We start from the raw sequence: 24094 nt of genomic DNA on the forward strand, positions 1-24094 counted from the left end.
GCTTTTCCAACAGTTTTGAAGGAGTTGCCACATATGTAGACCACTAGTTGGCTGCTTTTCCTTCACTCTGCCATCCAACTCATCCCAAACCATCTCAATTGGGTTGAGGTCGGGTGATTGTGGAGGCCAGGTCATCTGATGCAGCACTCCATCACTCTCCTTCTTGGTCAAATATCACATACACAGCCTGGAGGTGTGTTTTGGGTCATTGTCCTGTTGAAAAACAAATGATAGTGGGACTAAGCGCAAATCAGATGGAATGGCGTATCTAGCAGAATGCTGCAGTAGCCATGCTGGTTAAGTGTGCCTTGAATTCCAAATAAATCACAGCAAAGCACCCCCACACCATCACACTCCTCCATGCTTCACAGTGGGAACCACACATAAGGAGATCATCTGTTCACCTGCTCTGCGTCTCACAATGACATGGCAGTTAGAACCAAAAATGTCACATTTTGACTCCAGACCAAATTACAGATTTCTACCAGTCTAATGTCAAATGGTTGTGTTTCAGGCCCAAACTATTCTCTTCTTCTTATTGGTGTCCTTTAGTAGTTGTTTTTTTGCAGAAATTCCACCATGAAGGCCTGATTCACGCAGTCTCATCTGAATAGTTGATGTTGAGATGTGTCTGTTACTTGAACTCTGAAGCATTTATTTGGGCTGCAATTTGAGGCTGGTAACTCTCTGCAGCAGAGGTAACTCTGGGTCTTCCTTTCCTGTGGCGGTCCTCATGAGAGCCAGTTTCATCATAGCGCTTGATGGTTTTTGTGACTGCACTTGAAGAAACTTTCAAAGTTCTTGAAACTTTCCTGATTGACTGACCTTCATGTCTTTAAGTAATGATAGACTGTCATTTCTCTGTGCTTATTTGTGCTGTTCTTGCCATAATATGGATTTGGTCTTTTACCAAATAGGGCTATCTCCTGTATACCACCCCTACCTTGTCACAACACAACTGTGTCTCAAACGCATTAAGAAATAAAGAAACTTAAACAAATTAACAAGGCACATCTGTTAATTGAAATGCATTCCAGGTGACTACCTCATGAAGCTGGTTGAAAGAATGCCAAGAGTGTGTAAAGCTGTCATCAAGGCAAAGGGTGGCTACTTTGAAGAATCTAAAATGTAAAATATATTTACATTTATTTAACACTTTTTTTGGTTACTACATGATTCCACATGTGTTATTTCATAGTTTTGATGTCTTAACTATTATCCTACAAAGTAGAAAATAGTACAAATAAAGAAAAACCCTTGAATGAGTAGGTGTGTCCAAACTTTTGACTGGTACTTTATATATACAGGGTTGGGTAGGTTACTTTCTAAATGTAACCTGTTAGTTACTAGTTACCTGTCAAATTGTAATCAGTGATGTAACTTTTGGATTACCCAAACTCAGTTACTTTCAGATTACTTTCCCCTGAAGAGGCATTAGAAGAAGCAAAAAATGCATGTTACCAATTGAAAGACATCTATTGCAGGATAAGTCAATGTTAAAGTTTACATAGCTGGTCATATATGGATGTTACATTTTACTTTATGGGTTGGTTATGTAGGCTTCTTCTAACCCATCCTACTACACATAATACTACGATTAAATTATATCTTTACATGAAAAACCAAAGTCTATCAGAATTCCAGCCATTCCAATAAATCTTAAACCCCTTGAAATACGGAAGTATAGTTTAGCCATTTTCTTTTACCTGAGCATAACCCCAAAACTAAGGACTTAGACAGCCCTACTCTGTTGTTTATGGTGTGTCCAAACTTTTGACTGAATCTTCAAAGTAGCCACCCTTTGCCTTGATGACAGCTTTACACACTCTTGGCATTCTCAACCAGCTTCATGAGGTAGTCACCTGGAATGCTTTTCAATTAACAGGTGTGCCTTGTTAATTTGTTTAAATTTCTTTCCTTCTTAATGCGTTTGAGACAATCAGTTGTGTTGTGACAAGGTAGGGATGGTATACAGAAGATAGCCCTATTTGGTAAAAGACCAAGTCCATATTATGGCAAGAACAGCTCGAATAAGCAAAGAAAAACGACAGTCCATCATTACTTTAAGACATGAAGGTCAGTCATTCAGAAAAGTTTCAAGAACTTTGAAAGTTTCTTCAAGTGCAGTCACAAAACCAGCCCAAATAAATGCTTCAGAGTTCAAGTAACAGACACATCTCAACATCAACTGTTCAGATGAGACTGCGTGAATCAGGCCTTCATGGTGGAATTTCTGCAAAGAAACAACTACTAAAGGACACCAATAAGAAGAAGAGAATAGTTTGGGCCAGAAACACAACCATTTGACATTAGACTGGTGGAAATCTGTCCTTTGGTCTGATGAGTCCAAATGTGCGATTTTTGGTTCTAACCGCCGTGTCTTTGTGAGACGCAGTGCAGGTGAACGGATGATCTCCGCATGTGTGGTTCCCACCGTGAAGCATAGAGGAGTGTGATGGTGTGGGGGTGCTTTGCTGGTGACATAGTCTGATTTATTTGGAATTCAAGGCACACTTAACCAGCATGGCTACCACAGCATTCTGCAGCGATACGCCATACCGTCTTGTTTGTGCTTAGTGGGACTATCATTGGTTTTTCAACAGGACAATGACCCAACACACCTCCAGGCTGTGTAAGGGCTATTTGACAAAGGAGAGTGATGGAGTGCTGCATCAGATGACCTGGCCTCCACAAATCACCCGACCTCACCCCAATTGAGCTGGTTTGGGATGAGTTGGACCACATTGATAGAAAAGCAGCCAACAAGTGCTCAGCATGTGGGAACTCCTTCAAGACTGTTGGAAAAGCATTCCAGGTGAAGCTGGTTGAGAGAATGCCAAGAGTGTGCAAAGCTGTCATCAAAGCAAAGGGTGGCTGCTTGAAACAGTGTCTAGTCTGGGACTGTACCATAGACAGGGGTCTTCCCAGGTAGGATGACGATGATGAGCTGCAGGCCAGTGTAGGTGTTCTTCAGGTGCCTGAACATGGGCTCCACGCTGTCTGATCCCTGGGCGTATTTACAGAAACATGGCTGGCCCTGGATGGGCATCCCAGCATCCTTAGAGATCTTACGCAGCTGGTCAGTGAAACCCCTGGAGAGACAGAGGGAAGAAGAGAGAGGATGAGAAGGAGAGAGATGACGAGGAGACCCAAAGAGACGATATGGACGGACACACAGAGACAAAGTTTTGCAGAAACCAACCTAAATAAATCATACTGGAAAAATATATAAAATGCAACATGTAAAGTGTTGGTCCCATGTTTCATGCACATGAAATAGAAGATCCCTGATGTGCACAAAAAAAGCTTATTTCTCTTCAATTTTGTGCATAAATGTATTTCTCCTTCGCCAAGATAATCCATTCACTTGACAGGTGTGGCACATCAAGAAGTTGATTAAAAACAGGCCACTCTAAAATGTGCAGTTTTGTCAAACACAATGTCACAAGTCCTGAGGGAGTGTGCAATTGGCATGCTGACTGCAGGAATGTACACCAGAGCTGTTGCCAGAGATTTGAATGTGAATTTATCTACCATAAGTTGCCTCCAACGTTGTTTTAGAGAATTTGGCATAAAGTCCAACCGGCCTCACAACCGCAGACCACCTGTAAACACGCAAGTCCAGGACCTACACATCCAGCTTCTTCCCCTGCTGGATCGTCTGAGACCAGCCACCCACAACCAGGATTCTCAGCGAAGCTTATCTGAGTGCTGGTATGGGCAGCCATAGGCTACGGACAAGAACACAATTGCATTCTATTGTTGGCAATTTGAATGCAGAGATACCGTGATGTAATCCTGAGGTCCATTGTCGTGCCATTCATCCTCCACCATCCCCTCATGTTTCAGCGTGATGAGATCCTGAGGTCCATTGTCATGCCATTCATCCTCCACCATCACCTCATGTTTCAGCATGATGAGATCCTGAGGTCCATTGTCGTGCCATTCATCCTCCACCATCACCTCATGTTTCAGCATGATGAGATCCTGAGGTCCATTGTCGTGCCATTCATCCTCCACCATCACCTCATGGTTCAGCATGATGAGATCCTGAGGTCCATTGTCGTGCCATTCATCCTCCACCATCACCTCATGTTTCAGCATGATGAGATCCTGAGGTCCATTGTCGTGCCATTCATCCTCCACCATCACCTCATGTTTCAGCGTGATGAGATCCTGAGGTCCATTGTCGTGCCATTCATCCTCCACCATCACCTCATGTTTCAGCGTGATGAGATCCTGAGGTCCATTGTCGTGCCATTCATCCTCCACCATCCCCTCATGTTTCAGCGTGATGAGATCCTGAGGTCCATTGTCGTGCCATTCATCCTCCACCATCACCTCATGTTTCAGCATGAGGTGATGTGTACGACAGCGTGTTCCAGTTCCCGCCAATATCCAGCAACTCCTCACACCCATTGAAGAGTGGGACAACCTTCCACAGGCCACAATCAACAGCCTGATCAACTCCATGCGGAAGAGAGGTGTCACGCTGCACCAGGCAAATGGTGGTCACACCAGATACTGACTGGTGTTCTGATCCACGCCCCTACCTTTTTGTTTTATTGAGGTATTTGTTACCAACAAATGCATATCTGTACTCCCAGTCATGTGAAATCCATAGATGAGGGCCTAATTTATTTATTTCAATTGACTGATTTCCTCATATGAACTATATGTAACTCAGTAAAATCTTTGAAATTGTTACAGGTTGCGTTTATACTTTTGTTCAGTGTAATAAATGTGAAATAACAAAGATATGATAATAATATTTTGATGTATATTATGTTATTGCATTGTGCTGAGTATTTAACTGTTGAAACGGAGACCGCTCTGTCTGTCTGTGTGTGTTTATGATGTACAGTATATGTCTGCGACAGACAGCACTCACTTGAGGATCTCCTCGCGACACTGCCTCTGTGTGGCGAAGCAGGCGATGGCCCACATCTTGATCTCTACCCCGGTGTGGAACTGTTTGCCCCTCATGTCCCACACGCCGTGGCTGGGCGTGGCCACCGTGCGGTTCTGCAAAGACACCACAGGGTTCACCTGCTGGGGCTGACACACACAAGGGGGAAGAGTATAATTTTATGTATCTAAAAACACCGTCATGCCATTTGTCGTAGCCTTCACATAAGAAAAGTAGAAATTATTATTTTCAGAGAGAAAAACAGAGGTGGGTGAAATGGTGGTAGAGGTTGACAGTTCGTCAAAAGCGACACAAGTTAGAGCCAGGGGCAAGAAAGAGAGATGGTGAAGCTAAATCACAGACACGCACAGAGACATGCAGATGAAGGATGATTTAAAAGGGTAGATACCAGGAAGTGTTCCGAGCTCACCCTGCCGCCGTACTGCAGCCCGGGGGCTGGCAGCACGCGGCCCGTCACCTGCTCCATCTCGTCGCGCACGCGGAACTGGAACTCCTGGACGAACGGGTCCATCTCATAGTTCGCACTCCGCACCTGGACACAGAGAGGGGAAGGATAGAGGAGAAGGATAGAGGGAGGGGTAGTAGCAAAACAGGAAATCATTCGTTTTGGTGGTGGATGAGGCGAGTTTCCCCACTTACAACAGTATGTAAGCACTTTGAGCATCTGGAAAAGCAGTATATCAATGCTATCAATTAGTATGATTAACTATGTAGACATGTCACTCAGTAGTCGTAATACATGCCAGTCATTGGGGGGCGCTTTAGACAGTACTCACCAGCCTGCTGATCTCCTCCTGTCTGTCTGGGGCAGAGCGGGCCGTGGCTTTGATCATGGTGGACGTTTGGTTATCAGTGAGTTTTTTAATACAGCGCTGGCCAGCTACTATGTTGCACACCTGCAAGGAGACATAGGAATGTGAGTTAAAGTAATTTAATACAGAAGACAGCCGTATTGGTACAGTTTTATGCTTAGGGCCCCGAGTTTATCCTGAGCAGATGATCTGACCAAGAAAGACAATAACTCAGGGCTCTACAAAGAGTGAATGGCAATACTATTATTGGTACTCGCCTCCAGGGGCAGGTAGGTGTGTTTCTGCTCCTGGCCCACCTGGAGGCAGGGGAGGTGGGGGTACTTCAGCTGCAAGCTGTACTTCTCCCTGAAGTACTGGGCCACCGTGCGCTCCACTGTCTGACCATTCTCCAGCTGCAGGGGGAACCTGGGGGTTCAGAGAGGAGAAACATGGAGTTTTGTGACTTTGTGCTCATCTAGTTTTCATGTTCAACTCTTAGGGGTGGTTTCTCGGGACACAGATTAAGAGAAGTCCTTGATCAAAAAGCATATTCAAAAAGCATATTCAATGGAGATTCTCCATTGAGCTTGCTTTTTAGACCAGGACTAGACTTAATCCATCACGACTGGTCTGCCGACGTAAATCGTCCGATGTGGTTTCAACAGGCTGTTCCGTTGCGATGTCGCCGAAGACCCATCCGCTAGCTTTCTGAACGCCGTCGTCTCCCGCTCGCCTAGCGTAGTAGCGACTACCGAACGCCTCTCTGACTCACCTATTGCTGCTCATTGGACCCTGTGATCACTCGGCTACACCGCTGATGTACTGCGTTAGTGAACAGTCCAGCAGGCCTCTGTTTATATGTCGGCCCCAGCCTCGAACTCTGGTCCTGTGCGTACCCAACTGACCCTCTCTGCCCATTCATCGCCATTTACCCGTTGTTGTCTTAGGTCTCCCGATCAACACCCGTGACTGCTCTATGCCTCTCTCTAATGTCAATATGCCTTGTCTACTGCTGTCTCGGTTAGTACTTATTGTTTTATTTCACTGTAGAGCACCCAGTCCCAATCAAAATGCCTTAGATAGCTCTTTTGTCCCAACCCCCCACACGTAGAGACCTCACCTGGCGCCTCCAGAGATGCAATCTCTCTCATCGTCACTCAACGCCTAGGATGACCTCCACTGTACACACATCCTACCATACCATTGTCTGTACATTATGCCCTGAATCTATTCTACCATGCCCAGAAATCTGCTCCAGCGCACTAGACAACTAGTTCTTATAGCCCTTAGCCGTACCCTTATCCTACTCCTCCTCTGGTGATGTAGAGGTTAACCCAGGCCCTGTAGCCCCCAGTACCACACCTATTTCCCAAGTGCTCTCATTTGTTGACTTCTGTAACCGTAAAAGCCTTGGTTTCATGCATGTTAACATCAGAAGCCTCCTCCCTAACTTAGTTTTATTCACTGCTTTAGCACACTCCGCCAACCCTGATGTCCTAGCCGTGTCTGAATCCTGGCTTAGGAAGGCCACCAACAATTCTGAAATGTCCATCCCCAACGACAACATTTTCCATCAAGATAGAACTGCCAAAGGGGGCGGACTTGCAATCTACTGCAGAGATAGCCTGCAGAGTTCTGTCATACTATCCAGGTCTGTGCCCAAAAAGTTTGAGCTTCTACTTTTAAAAATCCACCTTTCCAGAAATAAGTCTCTCACGGTTGCCACTTGTTATAGAACCCCTCAGCCCCCAGCTGTGCCCTGGACACCATATGTGAATTGATTGCCCCCCATCTATCTTCAGAGTTAGAGATAGGTGACCTAACCTGGGATATGCTTAACACCCTGGCCGTCCTACAATCTAAGCTAGACGCCCTCAATCTCACACAAATTATCAAGGAATCTACCAGGTACAACCCTATATCCGTAAACACGGGCACCCTCAGAGATATTATGCTGACCAACTTGCCCTCTAAATACATCTCTGCCATCTTCAACCAGGACCTCAGCGATCACTGCCTCATTGCCTGCGTCCGTAATGGGTCCACGGTCAAAAGACCACCCCTCATCACTGTCAAACGCTCCCTAAAACACTTCAGCGAGCATGCCTTTCTAATCGACCTGGCCCAGGTATCCTGGAAGGATACTGACCTCATCCCATCAGTGGTTATTCTTTAAAAGTGCTTTCCTTCCCATCTTAAATAAGCATGCCCCATTCAAAAAAATGTAGAACTAAGAACAGATATAGCCCTTGGTTCACTCAACTGTCCTTGACCAGCACAAAAACATATTGTGGCGAACTGCATTAGCATCGAATAGGCCCTGCGATATGCAACTTTTCAGGGAACTTAGGAACCAATCAGTTCCTCAGTCAGTTAGGAAAGCAAAGGCTAGCTTTTTCAAACAGAAATTTGAATCCTGTAGCACAAATTCCAAAAAGTTTTGGGACACTAAAGTCTATGGAGAATAAGAGCACCTCCTCCCAGCTGCCCACTGCACTGAGGCTAGGAAACACTGTCACCACCGATAAAATTTACAATAATCGAGAATTTCAATAAGCATTTTTCTACGGCCATGCTTTCCACCTGGCTACCCCTACCCCGGCCAACAGCTTTACAACCCCCGCAGCAACTTGCCCAAGCCCCCCCCCGCGTCTCCTTCACCCAAATCCAGATAGCTGATGTTCTGAAAGAGCTGCAAAATCTGGACCCCTACAAATCAGCTGGGCTAGACAATCTGGACACTCTCTTTCTAAAAATATCTGCCGCAATTGTTGCAACCCCCATTACTAGCCTGTTCAACCTCTCTTTCGTATCATCTGAGATCCCTAAAGATTGGAAAGCTGCCTCGGTCATCCCCCTCTTCAAAGGGGGAGACACTCTAGATCCAAACTGTTATAGACCTATATCCATCCTGCCCTGCCTTTCTAAAATCTTTGAAATCCAAGATAACAAACAGATCACCGACCATTTCGAAACCCACCGTACCTTCTCTGCTATGCAATCTGGTTTCTGAGCTGGTCATGGGTGCCACGCTCAAGGTCCTAAACGATATCTTAACCGCCATCGATAAAAGACAGTACTGTGCAGCCGTATTCAACGACCTGGCCATGGCATTCGACTCTGTCAATCACCGCATTCTTATCGGCATACTCAATAGCCTTGGTTTCTCAAATGACTTCCTCGCCTGGTTCACCAACTACTTCTCAGAGTTCAGTGTGCCAAATCGGAGGGCCTGTTGTCCGGACCTCTGGCAGTCTCTTTTCTCTGTATATAGCAATGATGTCGCTCTTGCTGCTGGTGATTCTCTGATCCACTTCTATGCAGACGACACCATTCTGTATACATCTGGCCCTTCTTTGGACACTGTGTTAACAAACCTCCAAACAAGCTTCAATGTCATACCACACTCCTTCCGTGGCCTCCAACTGCTCTTAAATGCTAGTCAAACTAAATGCATGCTCTTCAACCGATCGCTGCCCGCACCCGCCTGCCCGACTAGCATCACTACTCTGGACGGTTCTGACTTAGAATGTGTGGACAACTACAAATACCTAGGTGTCTGGTTAGACTGTAAACTCTCCTTCCAGACTCACATTAAGCATCTCCAATAAGAAATGTAATCTAGAATCAGCTTCCTATTTTGCAACAAAGCATTCACTCATGCTGCCAAACATACCCTCGTAAAACTGACTATCCTACCGATCCTTGACTTCGGCGATGTCATTTACAAAATAGCCTCCAAAACTCTACTCAGCAAATTGGATGTAGTCTATCACAGTGCCATCCGTTCTGTCACCAAAGCCCCATATACTACCCACCACTGCGACCTGTATGCTCTCGTTGGCTGGCCCTCGCTTCATATTCGTCGCCAAACCCACTGGCTCCAGGTCATCTATAAGTCTTTGCTAGGTAAAGCCCCGCCTTATCTCTGCTCACTGGTCACCATAGCAACACCCACCCGTAGCACGCGCTCCAGCAGGTATATTTCACTGGTCGTCCCCGAAGCCAACACTTCCTTTGGCCGACTTTCCTTCCAGTTCTCTGCTGCCAACGACTGGAACGAATTGCAAAAATCACTGAAGCTGAAGACTCATATCTCTCTCACTAGCTTTAAGCATCAGCTGTCAGAGCAGCTTACCGATCACTGTACCTGTACACAGCCAATCTGTAAATTGCACATCCAACTACCTCATCCCCATATTGTTATTTATTTTTGCTCTTTTGCACCCCAGTATCCCCCCTTGCACATCATCATCTGCACATCCATCACTCCAGTGTTAATGCTAAATTGTAATTATTTCGCCACTATGGCCTATTTATTGCCTTACCTCTCTAATCTTACTACATTTGCACACACTGTACATAGACTTTTTCTATTGTGTTGTTGACTGTATGTTTGCTTATCCCATGTGTAACTCTGTGTTGTTGTTTTTGTCGCACTGCTTAGCTTTATCTTGGCCAGGTCGCAGTTGTAAATGAGAACTTGTTCTGAACTGGCCTACCTGGTTAAATAAAGGTGAAATAAAACATTGTGGAAAAAAATATATCTATATATATTTGTATCCAGGAAGCTTCCCATTAGTCCAATTTAGAGGCAATTCAAGGCTTCGGTCCAGGCTGTGTCAGAGTTAACCTACATTGTAATATTATAAATTTTACCCAGAGCAACTTACAGGAGCAATCAGGGTTAAGTGCCTTGCTTAATAAGGGCATATCGACAGATTTTTCACCTAATCGGCTTGGGGATTTGGTTACTGGGCCAACGTTCTTAACTTCTGGTCTGCCTGCCGCCAAACTACACATATCCCTGTCTCTCTGTGTATAGGTACTCACGTCTGGTGGCTGGCAGGGCGGCGGGTCACGTTACACACTCTGTACTTCCTACGCATCGTCCCGCAGTGGGTCACTTCCACCTTCAGACCTGGACACAGCAAAGCAGGGAGGAGGTGCATATGTTTGAGAAAAACTATTCATTCAAAATTCATTATGGCCCTAATCTATGTATTGCACATGACTGGGCAGGGGTGCAGTCCCGCTCCCAAGTGGGTGGGCCTATGCCCTCCCAAGTGGGTGGGCCTATGCCCTCCCAAGCCCACCCATGGCTGCGCCCCTGCCCAGTCACGTGAAATCCATAGATTAGGGTCTAATGAATTTATTTCAATTGTTGAGCTTATATTTATGTTCAATATAAAACAATTCAGCAATACAGAAAGGAGTGAGTGAACTATCACAATACCAATATCCCTACAACCAAAACAAATGACAAAAACATTAGCCCTGGATTTCAATAGTGATGTAAGGAATCTAGTAGTGTGTTCCATTCAAGTGTTAGGTAGCATTCTTGTGCCTGGGGTGGTGGTGGTGACGTCACTGCATACCTTTGATCTCTTTGGTGAACTTTACCCTGTGGGAGTCGGTGAGGGGCCGGGGCTGCTCGTCTATGTTATGGATGTCCAGGACCTCACACATGAACTGGATCACCGGCTGGGCCTTGTAGAACGCCGTGGCCGATACTACAGAGGAGAAGTGGTCAAGTTAAAATAAGGTACTTGAATGCGACTTAGGATCCATGTTATGATAGTCAACAACCAAATTCAAATAGCAAGAGCTAGAATATGTCAATTGACAAATCAGGGACTTCGAATGTAGCTAAGGATCAAATTCTGAGTAAAAGTGTGAGGGATAGGCTGAATTCTATATCATTTGGACCAATCAAAGACATGACCGACGAAACAAAATGCAACTAAACATAGACATCAGAGACTGACTGAGATGCTACATCATTGTCATCCAGACAACATGGAAAGAAACAAGTCCCTGCCACCAGTGAAGAACACGTCATTATTGTCCCTGTTCCTTACAGTCAAGGGAGAAGGCCCTCACCGTCAATGTTGAGCATCATCTTCCACATGGCGGGCCGCACCGACTGGTGGAAGCCGAACCACACCTCCCTGCCGCCGCCCAGGGGGTGGTCGTAACCCTCAGGGGAGGAGAAGAAGGAGCGCCCCACTGGGGTGTACCTGGGGAGAAGAAAGAGAGGGTCACCTTTCACAGCCTGGGAATGTATTGAATTACTCTACTCGTGTTTTATTCAAGACACAGCTTCAGTAGGTTGTATATCTTTTTTTGAAAGAATCTATACTATAAACTACTACTATATTCTGGACTATGAGTGTTGATAAATACACACTCTTAAATTACACAACGGACAGAATAGCTTGTTCCACATCTGGAAAGACACAGCAAAGGGCTTCTGACAGCAGTTCTATAGTACATGAACACTCCTAGGCCCATACATAAAGTGACATCTGTAATGCCACTGCTGTCCAGTAGGGCGGCAGTGACTCACTTCATGGAGGGCAGGTGTCGCAGCACCACGTCCACAGCGTGTACAGGGTTGGTGCTGATGGGCTTGTCCAGCTCCAAGGGCTCAGGCACGGTGCGCCCGGTCAGGACCTCATGCAGCATGTGCCAGCTGACTAGCGACACAAACCTGATGGACACTTTGAAGGGGCGATCCTTACCCCCCTCCCCTGGCAGGGTGACGTCCAGATCCACCTGAGGAGAATATAGATAGCTTGAACTTCTATGGCAACTCAATGAATCACCAGAATACCCATCTGACATTCGATATGGTAAATTACCTTACAACTGTTATTGTGTGTGTGTGTGTGTGTGTGTGTGTGTGTGTGCGTGCGCGCATCTCACCCCTGCTGTGGCGACTGGTAGGGGGTTGGCTGTGTAGAGGCTCCTCTTCCCATCGTAGACTGGCCTTCGGTCCCCAAAGATGGTCACCTTGAAGTGCTTCACCATGGAGTCCACCACCTCCCTATAGGGGCACCAGAGAGACAAATATATCGACTCTCCAACACTGATCCATAACCCTGGTCTTCAATGTGGGTAAAGTGATGCTGAGTACAGTTCATGTGATCAAATGAAAGCTCTGCAGCCAGTTTGTGTTGTTTTGAGAATGTTCACGCTGACACACATATGATAGGTCTGTGGGTTTGATCAAGCGCAGCTTGTATACCTGTTGACGCGACGCGGGCACTTCTCGGGAATGATGTCTACTTCATAGAGGTAGACGTCCATCTTGGGGATATCCACCTGGAAGCAGTTGGCCAGCAGCTTGATAGGCTTCCCCATGGTGCCAAAGCCAGGGCGCCGCGGCACTGTGAACAGGGCCTGGGCCCCCACATCTCCTAGAGAGAGGAGGGTGAGAGTAGGAGTGAGTGAGAATTCTCCTGACTAACACAAACTTTGTTGGAGAGTATAGTAAGGGTGTGCCAGCCACACTACACCCATACTCTACCAAAGCGCTTTCATGACAGCCTCGTCGAAAACTACTCCGGTAATCATGACTTCACAAAACGACACACACACACACACACTTACAACTCAGATGAGCCGCACACTCACTACTCTGACGCACACAAGAAGACATGACACTAGTGATGTGCAGTTCGCGAACGATTCGGTCTTTTTTTTAACTACTCTTTCTACTGACTCGAGAGTCATGGTTTGTATTTCTAAGTGACTTTTCGTTTGACCTGCTGGCCGCAATGAATTCTACAGGATTAGCACACGCTGCTCCGGTGACTCAGGAGAGGTGATCCGACCAACAAACGCCTGTCATATATGTGCACAGGCAAAATATACTGAACAGAAATATAAAAACGCAACATGGAAGGCTGTTTTCTTTACAGAAAATGTTTGGTAATTGACTAGGATCGGTGGAATACATGTTGGCATATAGAGCACAAAACTATTCTGGGTGCCGTAGTACTGTAGGGAATACTCAGTAGCGTCTGTAGAATGTACACGAAACCAAAATATAAAACGCAACATGTTAAAGTGTTGGTCCCATGTTTCATAAGCTGAAATAAAAAAGACCCCAGAAATGTTCCATATGCACAAAAAGCTTCTTTCTCTCATTTGTTTACATCCCCAGCCTCACATCTGCAGATCAGGTGTAACCACACCAGCCCGTGTACTCCACATCTGGCTTCTTCACCTGCGGGTTCGTCTGAGACCAACCAATATCCAGCAACCTGACAGCTGATTCAACTGTGGGTTTTCCCAACTGAAGCATTTCTACACAAACTGTCAGAAACTCAGGGAAGCTCATCTGCATGCTCGACGTTCTCACCAGGGTCTTGACCAGACTGCAATTTGGCAGCATACCCGACTTTAGTGGGCAAATGCTCACCTTCGATGGCCACTGGCAGGCTGAAGAAGTGTGCTCTTCACAGATCAATCCCGGTTTCAACTGTACCGGGCAGAAGGCAGACAGTATGGCGTCGTGTGGGAGTGCAGTTTGCTGATTTCAACGTTGTGAACAGAGTGCCCCATGGTGGCGGTGGGGTTATGGTATGGGCGGGCATAAGCTACGGACAATGAATACAATTGCATTTTTATCAATGGCAATTTGAATGCACAGAGATACCATGACGAGATCCTGAGGCCCATTGGTGTGCTATTCATCCACTGCCATCACCCCATGTTTCAGCATGATAATGCATAACCCCATGTCACAAGGATCTGTAAACAATTCCTGGAAGCTGAAAATGTCCCAGTTCTTCCATGGCCTGCATACTCACCAGACGTCACCCATTGAGCATGTTTGGGATGCTCTGGATCGACCTGTACGACAGCGTGTTACAGTTCCCGCCAATATCCAGCAACTTTGCACGCTGCATGAGGCAAATGGTGGTCACACCAGATATTGACTGGTTTTCTGATCCATGGCCCTACCTTTTTTTAAGGTATCTGTAACCAACAGATGCATATTAGTATTTCAAGTCATGTGAAATCCATAGACGAGGGCCTAATGAATTTATTTCAATTGACTGATTTCATAATATGAACTGTAACTCTGTGAAATTGTTCCATGTTGCATGATAATTGATCGCATTGTGCAATATTATGATGGACACAGCTTTGTAGAACCAAAACATACACAGCCTCTGCTCAACTAACTAGACAACGAATTGTTTGGGGGGCTGCAGTTCAAATGATATTGTGCTCATCACCCTCACGGCAGTCAAGCAATGCATTTTGCCAACAGTCGTTCACAATCTAGTCCGGTTGTGGCCACAACTAGGCCTCGTTTCAAATGTAACAATAAATAATCGTATTTGTATGTCTAGCAATCAACAAAATGTACATTGTAACGTTGTTTTGTAGAGTCAGATTGTACAGATTATTTACTGTCCGTGATGCCGTGTCCCCAGTGTCTATCACTCGCTCCCATGTGTGTCATTGCCATGCCAACAGCACCCATGTGGCTGCCACTTCTCCATGGCAACACATGCTGACAAGAGGACAAAACAGACAGACATACCGACTTAATCAAGGGTCCAGCTCAAAAGAAGATGGTGTAATTATGAGTTGGACAATGCATGGTTTTGCCAGCCAGGAACACAATTAGCCTATACACTCAAACCTTAACTCAAACACCGACTGCACTACTAAACAACTAGCTAGATACTGAACCTAAACTTAACAAGAAACAACCGAGTGTACAAGAGTGGGCGGCAATGGAGGTGTGGATGGCGAACTAACTGCCTCTTCTTCTTTCTCATCCTCTTCCATGCACAGTTAGGCTGCACGTCTACCCACACAGAGCTCTGGATCACGGGCTCTCTTGGCTTACACACACAGAACCTACACGACAAACACCATGTGAAAGTTGTAGACCTATACAACATAGATCATCTAAGTGAGTCTGCCAGTGTTCAGCCAGGTACAGGCACTCAGCAGCTGTATCCTACATCTATGGCTCCTCGCTCAAGGCATGTTAACACACATTGGTCATTTGGTGGGTGCAAAATGGATCAAAATATTTTCATTCCACTACAATACAGTACAACAAGGCAACTTTACTTGGCATTTATCTCCCAGGCCTCATTTAAGACACCAAATACAGATTAAGATTTGATATCAAACTGGCATAAAAATCAGAAAACATGACGATCCAACTGACTGTGTCGAATGAGTGCTAAGAAAGCAGACCGCACAAATCATATCATCCATCTCCAATCATGGTTGGTTTCAATGTCGACAGCTCAAAAGTATGCCAACAAATATGTTTCTCACAAAGCAGATGCCCCTAGGTGATAGTTAATTGACTTTGTGGCTTTCATGCGGAATTGATTGATAATTAAGCGAGCCCACAGTGAGTGGACTCCCGAATGGCGCAGCGGTCTAAGGCACTGCATTTCAGTGCTAGAGGATGTTACTACAGACCCTGGTTCGATCCTGGGCTGTATCACAACCGGCCGTGATCGGGAGTCCCATGCTGGGCCAATTGTTGCATGGACACAGAGTTCCATTCAGGGGAGGGTTTGGCAGGGGTAGACAGTCATTGTAAAAAAATAACATTGTTCTTAACTGACTTGCCTAGTTCAATAAAGGTAAAAAAAAAAAAACATTATTCAATAACTTTGACACCAGCTGGTGTGGAAGGCAGGCAGGCAACTCCCAAACAGTCAGCCAGCCTCTCATGGGCTTGAGATAATTAGACACACCTGACGGGCTTGCCACCTGCTTATGACAGCCGTCGGCAAACCTAATTCAGGCGTAAAAGAAAAGCTTGAAACTAGATAGTGTCGGGGGAGATTCTCTTCTGCACTGTTCAACCAGTCCAGTAAATGTGGAGGAGTTAAGATGGAGTGTCGCCTTGTTAACGTCCTAAAGCGTAAGTCACGTCACAGGCTCTCTTTCCATTTCCCATGAAAACCAGAACATCCAGTTGTTGAGGTCTCGGCAGAGGCAATCAACCAGCAAACACCTCCTTTCCGCCAGCATGCAGTACGGGGAAAAAAATAATCAAATGATCGTAATATTTTACGAGAAAATGTTAGCAGACAGATTTGTAAGAATATGAAAAATTTGAAAAAATATTGTATAGCACAAATAATATTGACATTGTTAACAGCATTAAAAAATATGATTACTATCAATCAAATGTATTTATAAAGCCCTTCTTACAACAGCTGATGTCACAAAGTGCTGTACAGAAACCCAGCCTAAAACCCCAAAACAGCAAGCAATGCAGGTGTATAAGCACGGTGGCTAGGGAAAACTCCCTAGAAAGGCCAAAACCTAGGAAGAAACCTAGAGAGGAACCAGGCTACGAGGGGTGGCCAGTCCTCTTCTGCCACCCCCTCTTCTGGCTGTGCCGGGTGGAGATTGATAGATAGTTATCATGTAACAGTAATACAAATAACAAAACATTATTTATAATAATAATAATAATTATTATTATTATTTGTATAATATTAAATCAACCTTACAAAATCCCACTGTTACTTAGCCCATTTGTATTGCACTACGTTCAGAATGTTTTTCATATTGGACATCCATATCGCACCGTACATAATTCCCCGTGCGTTGTGTCGCAGTAAAAGCGGGGTCCATTCTACGCATGAACACATCTACTGTTGAAGTTTACAGCCAGAGGAGTGTCACTTCTGCAGCGCTTAACAGTGCCCTATCAGCCTAAATCCATTTTTCATATTGGACTACATATCGGACCGAAACATAATTCTCTGACAGCTTAAGTGAAACAATGCAAACAGGGTGATCAGTGTTAACTGGCTGCCATACAAGTAAATGACGCACATTATCCTAATGATGAGAAAGCTGCAGACTTTATGCATTTAAATTAGTCGGCAGGGCGTGCCAATACGTGCATTAGGTCAAGTGTTTGGACCAAACAAACATTTATTTAAGGAAGTATCCGAAGAAACAAATAATATATTTCTACATGTTGGTATAACCCCAATCACATAGATTTTGTTCTGAAAATGACATGGAAACAGTTTGTGCCCACTGGGCTGAGACTACCTGAAGAGGATCTTGCATACAATTTGAATTTTCTGTTTTACTGTTGATGTTTTACCGTTTCATGAAAAGTTTGATTAACTTTAATGATATTTATCATGAATAAATGCTTCTTCTTTTTTAACCAAATTGCATCAACATATTGTTTGTTTGTGGAATGAACTTTGTGGATTTGGAAAGGAATAGGGCTCCCGACACAACATACATAAAATGGTGTACATTGCAATAAATGATAGGAACACAAAAACAATGTTGACCCTTTAGGCTTGAAAAATAAGCAAATCACATAATATCTCATAGAAATACTTTAAAACTATCCTATGAGACTCGAAATTGACCTCAGGTGCATACTGTTTCCATTGATCATCCTTGAGATGTTTCTACAACTTAATTGAAGACCACCTGTGGTAAAATAAATTGATTAGACATGATTTGGAAAGGCAAATACCTGTCTATATAATGTCCCACAGTTGACTGTGCATGTCAGAGCAAAACCCAAGCCGTGAGGTCGAAGGAATTGTCCTTAGAGCTCCGAAACAGGATTATGTCGGGGCACATATCTGGGGAATGGGACCAAAACATTTCTGCAACATTGAAGGTCCCCAAGAACACAGTGGCCTCCATCATTCTTAAATGGAAGAAGTTTGGAATCGCCAAGACTCTTCCTAGAGCTGGCTGCCTGGCCAAACTGAGCAATCTGTGGAGAAGGGCCTTGGTCAGGGAGGTGACCAAGAACCTGATGGTGACTCTGACAGAGCTCTAGAGTTCCTCTGTGGAGATGGGAGAACCTTCCAGAAGGACAACCATACCTGCAGTACTCCACCAATCAGGCCTTTATGATAGAGTGGCCAGACAGATGCCTCTCCTCAGTAAAAGGCACATGACACCCCGCTTGGAGTTTACCAAAATGCACCTAAAGAACTCTCAGATCATGACAAGATTCTCTGGTCTGATGGAGCCACGGTGGAACTCCTTGGCCTGAATGTCAAGCGTCTCTTCTGGAGGAAACCTGGCATCATCCCTACGGTGAAGCATGGTAGTGTGGGGATGTTTCTTAGCTGCAGGGACTGGGAGACTAGTCAGGATCGAGGGAAAGATGAACGGAGCAAAGTACAGAGAAATTCTTGATGAAAACCTGCTCCAGAGCGCTCAGGACCTCAGACTGGGGCGAAAGTTCGCCTTCCAACAGGACAGTGACCCTAAGCACACAGCCAAAACAACGCATGAGTGGTTCGGGACAAGTCTCTGAATGTCCTTGAGTGGCCCAGCCAGAGCCCGGACTTGAACCCGATCTAACATACAGTACCAGTCAAAAGATTGGACACACCTACTCATTCCAGGGTTTTTCTTTATTTTGACTATTTTCTACATTGTAGAATAATAGTGAAAACATCAAAACTATGAAACATATGCAGTAACCAAAAAAGTATAAAACAAATCAAAGGACATTTTATATTTGAGATTCTTCAAAGTAGCCACCCTTTGCATTCTCTCAACCAGCTATAGGAGGTAGTCCCCTGGAATGCATTTCAATGAACAGGTGTGTCTTTATTAAAAAGTTAATTTGTCAAATGTATTTCCTTCTTAATGCATTTGATCCAATCAGTTGTGTTGTGACAAGGTAGGGGTGGTATTCATGGCAAGAACAGCTCAAATAAGCAAAGAGAAATGACAGTCCATCATTATTTAAGATAAGGTCAGTCAATGCGGAACATTTCAAGAACTTTGATAAAGTTTCTTCAACTGCAGTCGCAAAAAACATGAAGCGCGATGATGAAACTGGCTCTCACGAGGACCGCCACAGGAAAGGAAGACCCAGAGTTACCTCTGCCGCAGAGGAAAAGTTCATTAGAGTTACCAGCCTCAGAAATTGCAGCCCAACTAGACGCTTCAGAGTTCAAGTAACAGACACATCTCAACATCAACTGTTCAGAGGAGACTGTGTGTATCAGGCCACATTGAAGACAGTGCCACATTGAAAGTCAATGAGCTCTTCAGCAAGGCCATTCTACTATTGTTTGTCTATGGAGATTGCACGGCTGTATGCTGGAATTTATACACCTGTCAGCAATTAGTGTGGCTGAAATAGCCAAATCCACTAATTTGAAGGGGTGTCCATATACTTTTGTTTATACAATTTGACAAGCACTTGATAATGCCTCGAATTTCACGGCGGCATCCCTTCGTGGCCATGACGCACCCTAAAAAATCCATGCCTTTGCGGCCAATAGTCGTTGTGCCCTAGCCCCGGACTGCTGCGTTGTGCCCTTCTCTCTGAGTGCTGCGCAATTCGAAGCGTCTCTCACTCACATGGCTCTCCATAACGTGATCGGGTCTTTCTCACAGGCTACAAGTGAAGACTGACACATCAGGGACGCAACTGTGCACGTTGTTATTAAATTCCGAGGTGCATATTGAAGATATTGGAAGAACTGTCCACATTTACTTTTCATGCACCGGTCTCAAAACAGGGGCAGCGGGAAAAAAGTACATGTCATCTATGCCCTTAAATAGCGAATGGAGGATGCATCTGCATTGATGTCAGAGTGATAATAGAGTGCTGAGTACCAGGCAGTTAGCAAGTTTGGTAGGCTACTAATGACCATCAGCAGCATCAGAGCTTGGAGAAACCTAATTACCATGACTAAACGGTCACATGGAATTTGACTGCCATCATGACTAGTGACCGCCGGTGTGGCGGTAATACGGTCACCGCAACAGGCCTACTCCCAACCACAGTTTTACCTCTGAACATTGAATAGTTTCTCCAATATGTACATGTATAGGCCTACAGTGTATTGCATTGGGACCATTTGAGTGGGTGGAGTAGAAAGTGTTGCTGGGCATATAGACCTCCGTCCCCCATGAAATAACACCATATATACACATTCTACAGATCCTTCTAAGTATTTATTACCCTACGTTTCCTGTACAGTGCTATATTTGTACCGTATAATGTCCAGGCAGACCATTTGTAAGCTATTTGACCACAGTAACAGGCCAGCAACACTCAGAGCCCGATGAAATGACACCAACATATACATTCTACTTTTACGGCGGCACCCTGAATATGTTTTGCTCTATATAGTGATTTGCATTGTGGCCGCCAATATAACGGGTGGAGTAAAGGGCCAGCAACACTCCGTATTATTCATATCCCTTGAAATGACACCATATATACAATCTACAGACCCTACTGAGTATTCCCTATAACACTTTTACTACGGCACCCAGAATAGTTTTTGCTCTATAAGCCAATGTGTATTCCATATACAGTGATTCGCATTGAGGGGATTTATTTGACCTTCAATCATGTTCTTTTTAAACCCAAATTGAATGCAAATGATTTCTTAAATATGAACACATATGAATCATTGTTAATGTTTGGTCAATTATTTGTCCTATCATGAATAAATACAGGTTATTTACACGTTTCTACTATTACGTGGGGGACTTTTATTTAGAAATGTTCCCAAATTCTGTGACCCGGAAGTACTTTTTTGTTGCTGCCGACGAGACGCTGATCCGGCAAATCATCTTACAAATGGTATGTCTGGTCACCCAAATTCGTTTTCTAACCCAGAGAGTAGAGTGAAAGGCCTGAATGTGTTTATTTTCATGCATTATCTGATTGGTAGGCCTACTAGGCTTTTGGTTTTGACTGTATGCTATCCTTTAAGGATAGCAACTGATAGTCAGCCTACAAAACTTCAACACCAAACTTCAACAATTTAATAAGAATAAGGGGTTTGACAGACAGGTGTATGAATATACCTGAAGTTCCGATTTCCATTCATGAGGTCTCTGTCCCCGGGTCCCAATGGTCAAATCTCAACGCAGCTCCTGTTCGTCTGACGCTATTACCTCAGCGTTGGAGACGTTCCACCCGACCACTCTATCAAGCCGACACCCCGGCTTCTCTCGCTGATTTGGACAAGGGCCGCTGTGGTGTCCGCTTAACCCGAGATCCTCCCAAATTGCCCCCGTTGTCAACCGGCACAAATTGAACGACGTGTCCCCTTCCTTTCGTTAAAGCACTAATTCTTCTCAGGTGACAATATATATATATATTTTCAAAGACTCAAGTCCCAGAAAATATTTCAGAGCCTCGGATACTCCACTGCTCCTATTCCTGAACGGTTTTAAGGCTATATCTCGATCGTTTAGGGTTTCGCCTTGTCATTAGTTGCCAGGATAATATCAACATCATGTTTGTTTTTTCAGACCATATAAGTGAACCTTTTGGTGTTCTTCTGCCGGCAAATTGGTGTTTCACTCCCCAGTGCGTTCTCTGTACTACCGCTGTGAAGCGGGCAAGATTAACTAAGTACTTTCCGGGTCACGGATATCGTCTTCTTCTGTGGTATATTGGCGATTGCACAATTTAATGTACATCCCGCCACCTACTGTGCGGGATGGAAACAGGATTCCTCAAAACGGCCAAACTACCAATAACAAAAAAACAACCAAACTACAAAAAATAAACTAAATCAAACAATCTTTGGCTTGTCATGTTTCGGCGGACCCATGACTCGACCTTCGCCTCTCCTGAGCCCGTTGCAGCGATGAGACGAGATTGTAATTAGATCGTGATTGGATATCACGAAATTGGTGAGAAAAAGAGGGTAAAAATGTTTTTTAAATAAAAAAATCGGATCCCTTACAAAGGCTCAAGGGGAGCCTGGGAATGTGTGTCGTCTTCTGGCGCATGTACCCTCTGCAAGTCTTTTCTGCCGCAGCCACAATAATGTCCAGTTTCTTTGACTTCTTTGAGACTTGAGCCGTACAGTTTATAACTGTGGCAATGAACGCCACAAAATCCACTTTTTTAACACACTGGGTATCTTTTGACTGGCAGCAAACATTTACTACAGGCTGTGGTGCATCCACTACCATATCTTCACTAGCATCACTTGTTTTCTCAATGAATTGAATCGCCTCCGCATAAGAGATTCGATTGGTCGCTCTTTTGCCACCTCCAATCCCCACCACAATTGCAACACCGTTGTCCTTCTATACACCGTTCTTCAGTATAATCTGTCTGCACCCACTTGAAACATGGCCAAATCCTTTTACAGTTCTTACACTGCAGTGGTTTGGGGACAAAAGCTCTTACATCTTACATAACTGAGCTTCACATGCATAGGTAGGTGCTCTTTTTTTTAAAAGAACAGGGCCGACTGACTTTCTTTTCGCCATTCACCCAGCGGGTCAGACGCCTGGCACCAACCACACCAGGAAATCTCTGCCTGAACATCTGTTGTCACCCCTGAGGTGACTCTTTTGATGGGTGCTCTACTCCAAAGTTCAAAGCAGGAAACTTCTGTTGTCTGGATTCCTTTGAGGCCTACTGCACTCTTCCTGTTTTTGAGGAATACATTCAATCAAAATAAGACCACTCCTGGTCACTCAGACAGACTCCACTTTTCCCAGCGCATTCACACCTCAAACGGGTTTCCCCACATATGGCATCCTTACTCAACAAGCGCATCTCAACAAGAAGCGATTTGTTATCATTCACAGACTTATCTTCCACTCCAATTTCAGACAATTTCCTTTGTTCCAGTTTTCGACCCTACTGTTGTCCATTCAGGACTTTCATCTTCATCAACTTTGCTCGACACGCTAAATTGATTCGAACTTCTGCCATTTTACCTTACTGAAACGTCGCACTCCTCAGCCAAACTGTAAGTTCTCCAAACTCCACTAGGGTCCCACATTTTTGGAGTCCTTCAGAATATGAGTCAAATCAAAGTTTATTTGTCACGTGCTCCGAATACAACAGCAGTGAAATGCTTACTTACAGGCTCTAACCAATAGTGCAAAAAAAGGTATTAGGTGAACAATAGGTAGGTAAAGAAATAAAACAACAGTAAAAAGACAGGCTATATACAGTAGCGAGGCTACATACAGACACCGGTTAGTCAGGCTGATTGAGGTAGTATGTACATGTAGATATGGTTAAAGGGACTATGCATATATGATGAACAGAGAGTAGCAGTAGCGTAAAAGACTTAGTCCTATCCTATACACTTATCCTGTACACTTTGTTAATGAATAATTAGGGTGAGAAAATGTGCACAGTTATCAATATATTTTATACAAATGATCATACAAAGAATAATTTAAAGTATTTCTATACAATATGTGATTTATTTGTTTATTTTTCATAGGGTGTCAAATCAAAGAATACAGTTGAGAAGATACCACTCCAAGAAAATCAATGGTCCAAACCTCATGTCTCTACCATAATCCGTTCAAAAGTTATTAGAGTTTTTACCCTTGTCGAATGGTCAAGATTAGGGTGACTAAATCAATGTAGGCCAGAGAAAAAAAGTGCTAAAAAAAAAAAATCTGGAAAATGGCATTGCGTCAGCTAAGCTGGATGCTGTGCGAGAATTAAGGCAAACTGACAGGCTCACCATTAAACTCTTTTTTTTTTTCTTGAATCCAGAGGACATAAAACAATATAGAGGCTAGGTAGATATTGATTTTGAGACATGACAAGCAGTATTTTCATATTTTA

The 24094-nt window shown here is 44.4% G+C and overlaps 1 protein-coding gene across 4 annotated transcripts in view; it reads right to left on the reverse strand.

The window, feature by feature from the left end:
- Positions 1–21924, reverse strand: part of LOC129819596 (protein argonaute-3-like) — a 46086-nt gene extending 24162 nt beyond the window's left edge. Inside the window, exons 1-12 of one of the 4 annotated variants that reach the window (XM_055875982.1) lie at positions 21343–21922; positions 12752–12923; positions 12430–12550; positions 12071–12279; positions 11605–11741; positions 11100–11234; positions 10555–10642; positions 6000–6147; positions 5707–5826; positions 5340–5462; positions 4892–5058; positions 2908–3092 (exon numbers count right to left, since the gene is read on the reverse strand). In XM_055875982.1, the coding sequence (XP_055731957.1) occupies positions 2908–3092; positions 4892–5058; positions 5340–5462; positions 5707–5826; positions 6000–6147; positions 10555–10642; positions 11100–11234; positions 11605–11741; positions 12071–12279; positions 12430–12550; positions 12752–12923; positions 21343–21361 (1624 nt within the window). In that variant the 5' untranslated portion in view covers positions 21362–21922. Of the gene's footprint in view, positions 1–2907; positions 3093–4891; positions 5059–5318; positions 5463–5706; positions 5827–5999; positions 6148–10554; positions 10643–11099; positions 11235–11604; positions 11742–12070; positions 12280–12429; positions 12551–12751; positions 12924–21342 lie in introns of all 4 variants that reach the window. The other 3 variants (XM_055875983.1, XM_055875981.1, XM_055875984.1) reach the window with 3 other exon arrangements.
- Positions 21925–24094: the final 2170 nt, after the last annotated feature.

The sequence above is a fragment of the Salvelinus fontinalis genome, chromosome 22 (genome assembly GCF_029448725.1).
Source record: "Salvelinus fontinalis isolate EN_2023a chromosome 22, ASM2944872v1, whole genome shotgun sequence".
Taxonomy (NCBI): domain Eukaryota; kingdom Metazoa; phylum Chordata; class Actinopteri; order Salmoniformes; family Salmonidae; genus Salvelinus; species Salvelinus fontinalis.